The 8,150-nt window shown below is 40.5% G+C and overlaps 1 protein-coding gene across 1 annotated transcript; it reads left to right on the forward strand.

The window, feature by feature from the left end:
- Window positions 1-7,267: 7,267 nt before the first annotated feature.
- Window positions 7,268-8,134, forward strand: T265_07609 (hypothetical protein; the record flags this gene model as incomplete). The annotated part of the gene is made up of 2 exons (XM_009173173.1): window positions 7,268-7,427; window positions 7,869-8,134. The coding sequence occupies 2 exons, from the start codon at window positions 7,268-7,270 to the stop codon at window positions 8,132-8,134; spliced, it is 426 nt and encodes a 141-aa protein (XP_009171437.1).
- Window positions 8,135-8,150: the final 16 nt, after the last annotated feature.

Here is an 8,150-nt window from a genome sequence, read left to right on the forward strand (position 1 = left end):
AAACTAAGCTGGTATGGTCACGTCTACATTAGAGGGTGATCTTTACACACTTGATTTCGCCGAGAATACGCACCAGGCTTGGCTACCTGGTAACTCTCGCGTGTTCTCCCCGTTGACATTATGTGTGCATGGGTGCATATTCAGGATTTTTCAAATTTCCTGATATATATATATATATATATATACCAGCTCCTGAGTTAATCTTTTCTTACCAAACTATCTGCACGCAGCATGTGCATATCACTTGAAAGAGCCTAGTCATGTTTTATCGGACTGGCTTAATGTGGCTATTTGATATTTTGGGGATAAGTGGGTAATCACCGAGAGAATGAAATCAATAAGTAGATTAAAGTTAATTGGCGGACTTGTCTCCTCCAAACGTTAACTAACCTTGTCCGTAGTTGTTTTCAATCAATTTGAAAAGGTTTGAAACCGATTTAGAAGTCATCATTTCAGAAGAGCTTGATAAACAGAATCAGAATCAATTACCCCCCCCCCCGCAATCCACCAAAACAAGAAATTTACTTTACTTGACTTCACTAGCCGACAAGAGCCGTAATTGACACTCAACACTGATCTAGTGTGATAATCTGAAGAGGACTGACTTAGTGATTGGTTCCCTGTCTGCCTTATAACCTGGCCAGTTTGGTGACCCGCTCACTTGGCCTGATGAAGCTTTTGTGCCAAAGCGAAACGTTACCCAAATAAAAACTACCGATTGTTTATCAAGCTCTTCTGAAACGTTAACAAACCTGATTTGGAAGATTCCGCGCACACGGATTGTGCCTCGTTTTTTCCCAGAATTAAAGATACTGCCAAGATACATACAAGCACTTGATAAGGACTCCTGTTTATATATCACACAAATGCGTTCAGGTGAACAGGGTCATATTCGGCTCGCAAGATTAGCCGGCAGAACTGACAGTTCAATGCAAAGATTGTTGCGGCAGATGATAAGGTCCAAATGTTCGAATAGATGCAGTAAACTTGTGTCTGGTGTTTGAGCAGATCGACTAATTTTAGACGTGACGACGTCATCTCCCTATTATTGCAGACACTGGTGGTATAAAGAGGAAACAGTTTAAACACTGAAAATTCGAAACTGTATCAGTATCTACTGAAAAGATGCAAGGTACGAAAAGATAAGCCTGTTTCTTGAACAGAGGAGGAGAAGTAAAGAAATCTAGGTGATAAAAATGCACGGATTATTTATGAATCCAGTAGTCCTCGAACACAAGTAATATTTGGTATTTTTATACGCAGGGCAGCATCTGGTAGGCAAAAATAAGATAATGGGGTTACAATTTAAAACATCTCAACTAATGAACTGTGACATCCAATTAGGGTGCCCGAGGTTGCTCCGAAGTAACTGTGGAAGTCCATCTTGAGTAGGGACATGCTAATGAGACAATATTTGTAATGCGTCCAACGTGCGTTCAAATTCGGGTTTCGGCTCGTCGGATATTATGTGAACCGCAACATTCATCAGTTTTCCTATATTTTACATGTTGATTGGGAACTCGGACACCTGCCGAATAAGACAGGTGACAGAAAACTAATCGAGCATGAATATGGGATCAAATTGTTGCACTTCTTTCAGAGGACTGACAACAGACTGGACCGATATGTGACCACAACTACGCTGACGCACATCTAACTTAAGGCCAGTCTTCTGAACATCTTGAGAAACTTTTGTTTTTAAATAATACGGCGTTCTAAATACCAAACATGCTTCCCCATATTCTTGATATTGTTCAACTTAGAGCTCTCGTGGTCTCATGTTTCATCATGTCATGTAGATATTTATGAGAAATGATTGCAAGTTTCATATCGTTACGAACAGTAGTCATAGAGTAACATTGTGCTCGGTGATGAACCTGAATGGGGCAAGAAAATTGTGTCTTTGCCTTAACCGATTTTAGACCCGATGCTGCACTGAAAATGAGTAGTACCCAGTGATCCAGCTAGGGATTCTTGTAATGGATCAAAGGCACTTGATCCTTTATGCGTATGTTTTTCTTGAAAACCAGATGATAGCACAGTCCGTTTGATTTCATTTTAGCAGAGAATGGCAGCAGCATTATGAGCACGGATGTACTATACGCATCTGCTAATACGTTATTACCAAACCCTTGTGAGTAGGGACTTGAGTAAATCAAGCTTTTGGTTTTAAATCAGTCATTTGAAATCACCAGATTTTAGACTTGGATGTGAATGTCGTACCAACTCCCAGAAATTTCTTATCTGGAAAGGGTTGCGAAATCGCTAATATTTTAACCGAGTAGTAACTTAAAGCAACGTAGAGTATTTACCAGAAGGCGATATACATAATAGAAAAGATACTGCAAGATTTAGGTGGCTGGACGTGTCACTGACATGGTCTGGCGTTCGTCTCATCTTGGTTTTGCGTGGGAATTATTTTTCTACACAACAGTTTTTCGAATTTTTTTATACTTTGTGGTATTTGTTTACAGTATGAGATTGTTAGAAAAGTTAAGAGCATTTTCTCCTTCATAAATGAATGAATTAGGTTATTGGTAGTGTATACTCAGAAAATCGGCTGTCCAGTAGCGTGAATGAAATGAAGACATCTTCGGTGACTGTGTAACAGAATTCACCAATAAAAACGTGTTCAGTTCTGCACTTTATTTGATGCAAACCTGATAGATTTTGCACCCCATCGACAGTTTTTGCACAACCAAGATAAGAATCAAGAACATTTAAAAATTTGGCGCGAAAATACATTGTTGAGCACTCACTGAATACACCTGAGCAGAAAAAATTCGGCCTATTTGCGTTCCGAGTACTCCAGTAAAATCAGCCTACAATATGATTGAAGTGGTGCCAAGCAGTTGTGTCGGAATAGGATTTACTGCCCACGTAGACGATTCATGGTACAACACTTACCAAAAGTGCGGATATACGCATATCTGCCTGTTGTATGGAATTCTCTTCATCTTTGAGGGCTATGACTTTTAACCTAGCTGTGGGGCGTGGGCTAGCAGACCTATTACAAACGATTGTGCCAGTCAAACGTTTCTTAATTCACGCAACACATCAAAGCAAACCCATAAGATAAATGGTATTTGCAGATAGCTGTCCCTTAATTATCGTTTGTATTCATTGGCAGTTCATTGTTTTTTGAAAACCAACACCCCAGTTAGATGAATGGTTGGCATCCTATATTCCCAGGTTGAATAAACCAAAAGCGCAAAACAAGAAAGTGTTGTTAGGAGTGGTTACCTGATAGTGAGGGGCCAACCTAAAAAGGAGTTTTGCCACGACATTTCAGGGTCGGTTATAGATTAGTTAGCGCTATTTTTGTCAACTACGGGGAATTAGTAAGTGTTCAGCTGATTAACTGGTTGCATGTTGGTTTGTTTACTCCAACCTATTCATACAAGTTTGCTGCCGGTGCACAAAGCAAATACGTTTCCGAATCGTATGGTGGATACGGATAATTTTTATTTCGTTATACAAGATACGTCGCGACACAGAGGATTTAGCTCTGCACATCCAAGCTCAGTTCCCTCAAGAAAATGGCGTTTTTTAGATTGACGCCTGTAATTTGTGTTCGCGCAGCAGCCAACTCAATTGTTGTCGCACTAACGAGCTGACCAATTACAGTGTCTGCTGCTTCTGGTTGGTGCAACCTACATTTAAAGTCTACTGCTCTCCTGGAGCATGTAGACTAACCAGACTAACCGTTTGGCCACCAGTTAGTACGGATAATAGGTTGTACTCTGACCGAGCGTTCAACACAAAAGTTAATTCAGGTTTTGGTGCTGTCAAAATGTATGAACACGAACGTCCTTTCGTCCCTGGTACCGTAGAAGGTGCATGAAAATCGATTTCCAAAAACAGTTTACATAGTGTCTCCCTAAAAAATTGCTCTTGAAACTTATACCCTAGTTGATTGATGATTGAGTGTGTTGTGAAGATAACCTGACTAATCAGATTCAGTTATGTTGAAGATGTCACCGAAACCAGAATTTTCCAGGGGCATCGCAGTTTGGAAGAAACCACGTAATACATATACACTGTCAATATGGAACCACCCTTTCATCTGGTCTAGTTTGGACGCAGCCCCTATCATGGTGCTACTTTTCGAACCAATCCCTTAGGGTTCTCTCATAAAAAGCCTCTCGGGTGACACTCAATGAGCAGCTAAAGAACGCCGACAATGATCCAAATTCCTGTCGATAATTTTTCCCTAATTAGGCCAGATTATGGCTTGGAATAGTAGTATTACGCGACGCGCTATCCTGTGTTTCCCTTGGTTTAGCGTTGGGCTTTACATTTTCATCTGCGTAATTTGAATGATTGTTGTTCATTTCGCAATTCCGGAGCTTTTTCTAACAATTTTTTTTAATATGCATTTGGGAAGTGAATAATGTTTTTCCCAATTCAGATGGAAACATTTGCAATTCTGTGATCTAATTTGTATCATAAAGAAAAAAATATTAACTTAAATGGTAAATTATTAGGGAATCCTCTCGGAAGCTTTGTTTAAACAGGAAAAATTTTGGAAAGCACTTAACGGTGACCAGCCGGCTAGACCCCAGAGATTCATTGCATTAGAAGCATCCAATGATATGAATACAGCTTTCCAGGATAGCTGGTAGTTCACGGTGATAATTTTACTGATTACAAACACTAAATGAATTCATTCATTTGCAAAGTATCCCAAGCTTATTGCTTTTCCTGTTGTCCCAAGCAAGCAAATTTTCGGTTAATCCGGTCTGGCGTGGCTTTTTCGATCTATTTCACTTGGAGGCGGTTGATCACCCTAATCTCATACTTTCTGACCCACCTCGTTAATGCGGCTTATTTCATGTGGTACAGACGAGAAAGATGAGAGACGAGAGATGAGACCCAATTTCTAGTATCCTTATCTCGTTTAGAAAAATTACTATCAAGTCGTGTCGAAAAATTTTTCGGTGCTCCTTCATCAGCTCATGAAACCATAATCCTTTAAGGTGTATTAACGTCCGTTATGAAGTCACGCTGTTTTTTTATTTTGCCAACCCTATCACGTTTGAGTGGAGAGTCTGTTTCATTTTGAACCCAGAAATTAAAACTTTCACATTGGTTTACCATACACAGTGGCAAATGAATGCTTGGCTTATATACACCCATTTGCAAACTAATTTGGTTCTTTCGAAAGACCCACCTGGAACCCAGCTGAATCTCTCGTTTATGATGTTCTCAGGGAACACTCAAGGTGACATCGTCAGTGCGGGATTGAGTGGGTGTCCGTAGTTGCTTGGATTCATCATAAAGTCAACACAACCGATTATTATATTCACCTGTTCGACATCTACCTTATGCTATTAGGTTGTACAAAAATCACAGCAGGAACAATTTTTAACCTGACGGGTAATCTGTCCGTGATACGCAGTTAATTATGGTATAACTCGGTGAAAAGCTTTGCGCACGATGTAATCAAACTCTCGCCGCTTACATACCAAGAACAAATGATATCACAATCCATGGACCTCATTATTTTCCATTTTGTTTGTGATGTATAGGGGAGCATTATGCGACCAATTTTATTTTTATTGAGGCAAAGACGAAACTGTCTGCACTTAGAAATCTAGTGACCAACAAATGTTTGGTAGCTGATCATTAAAATTTTGTGATGCAAGTTGAACATAAACAGAAAACCAAACTGCTGGGCAGCCATCTCGGGGTTGTGCAGATCTTGTCCTGTCATAGTCTGAAACCGAGGAACAACATTCATCTATTTTCGCTGACTGAGATGTGGAGCTGTACACAACGGATTCGTGAGCTGGTTTAGTAGCCAACTACTTATTTTTTAACGTTGCAAAATAAACGAAACTGTTTACTTACACTGTTTACACATACACTTGAGAGAATCAGGCAAAGGTTGGTGGCATGTAGCCCACTTGATCCCCCGCGCCAGCTAGAAATTCGTTTTGATTCGTCACCATATTTTATTTTCTCTCCCCGTGTTCACTAGGTTGTTGGCCTTAGGTTTTTGACCTCAGTTCTTCCGATTTATCTTACCAGCAGAGCATTTTCAGTCGATCATCAAAGCTTAGTACATTCGGGGACAGTTGTTGCATCTTCATTGTAAAACAAGCGTTGTCTAACACGACCAAGATAAGTTTTCCCTCCTGATTATCAGTTTGTGTTTGACCAATCTACCAGAGTTTTAATTCTGTAAGCGAGGGATTTCTCAATCTTCCTTATTTTATCTGTCAGAAACAAATTGACGTAGTCTCTGTAGTCTCTTCAGTTCGCGTAAATTGGGCTGCTGGCACCCAGTAGTAAGGTAAAGAGGCATTCAGCAGCCGGGGCGTTATTTTCTGCAGCACAGATTTCGTGATGACTCATAGGTGGATGTAAAGACGTTCTGAGAATGGTCAAGATATTACTTTGGAATAACAATGAATGACAACATGTGTGATCCACAATTTTTGTCATTAGTAGGCACCGCTATAAGTGTCAGCTGAGAATTAGTCCATAAAATACGCATGTATTATATATATATATTATATTCATTTTTTGTTCATCCATTAGTCACTTCAAAAGTTCAACCTCCGTGCGTTTAATTATTTCCTTTCACATTTATTGCAGACAGTGCCTTTGTCTTGGGCAACGCACTTACCCAACACTTTCCCATTGTTTACTGCTCCGATGGTTTCTTGGTGCTCACTCGCTATCCCCGTGCGAGTGTGATGTCCCGCAGCAGTATGTGTCACTTTTTATGGGGTCCTACGACAAGTGCCAAAGACCGAGCTACAATACTGCACACGTTCTGCCAACAAACAGAGCTCACCATGGAGCTTACACTGTACAAACGGACAGGTAAAGCTGGAGGTGACGGTGTGATGTTTTCTTGATTGTGAATGGACATGAGGGATGAAGTACAAAATGCCTGTTTGCTGCAAAAGAACAAGAACTTTTCCGGCCCTGTTTTTACCAAACATTGTTTAAAACTTACATGTGGAATTAGAAACTTGAGATCGATGGCTACTAAAAGGAAATGGGGTGTACCCCAGCGTCATATTGTTAGTTTGAGATGCATAATAACCAAAAAAATCAAACCGTTCTTGGCTTAAACGTTTTGAGATATCGAGACAATTTTTATTCTGCTTGCTGAAACACCTTTATACCTGGACAATTCGATTTCAGAAGTTTGCAAACGCTGTGCTTTGGCACGAACACCAACCCATCGCTGCGCACCTCTGCGCTCCCTAACAACGCACTGATGATGTCAACTTGATTGGGGCTGAAACGTATGCAATCAAATTGCACGGCTCAGCGAACAAAACTCTGGCCATCTACGCTACCTGAGCTACCAACATTTTCCTCCATAGAACATCTATATACCATTATAAGACCATGGTCAGTGGCCAGTTTCAGCGCCAGTTGTATATTCAGATTCAGCTCTTGGAAAAGTAGCTTGCTCTCAACTAGACCAAATCCGCCTGGTGTAAGAAACCAAGTAACATTTATTTGCAATGAACCATTTCCTAGGCCAAATGTCTAATCCTTATGTTTTGGGTATGAAGCAACAGCTAAATTAGATTGTAAAGATTTACCCAACTCGGTGCCACTTCTGTTTCTGTAGAAGTGTCCAATTATCGCATGACTCGAAGCAGGGTCATTGAAACCTTTGGTCTGCCTTCTGAGAATGGTCAAGATATTACTTCGGAATAACAATGAATAACAACATGTGATCCACAATTTTGTCATTATTAGGCACCGCTATAAGTGTCAGCTGAGAATTAGTCCATAAAATACGCCTATCGGTGTAATATATTCTTTTTTTCATGCATTAGTCACTTCAAAAGTTCAACCTCCGTGCGTTTAATTATTTCCTTTCACATTTATTGCAGACAGTGCCTTTGTCTTGGGCAACGCACTTACCCAACACTTTCCCATTGTTTACTGCTCCGATGGTTTCTTGGTGCTCACTCGCTATCCCCGTGCGAGTGTGATGTCCCGCAGCAGTATGTGTCACTTTTTATGGGGTCCTACGACAAGTGCCAAAGACCGAGCTACAATACTGCACACGTTCTGCCAACAAACAGAGCTCACCATGGAGCTTACACTGTACAAACGGACAGGTAAAGCTGGAGGTGACGGTGTGATGTTTTCTTGATTGTGAATGGACATGA

The sequence above is a fragment of the Opisthorchis viverrini genome, assembly GCF_000715545.1.
Source record: "Opisthorchis viverrini unplaced genomic scaffold opera_v5_176, whole genome shotgun sequence".
Classification (NCBI taxonomy): Eukaryota; Metazoa; Platyhelminthes; class Trematoda; order Opisthorchiida; family Opisthorchiidae; genus Opisthorchis; species Opisthorchis viverrini.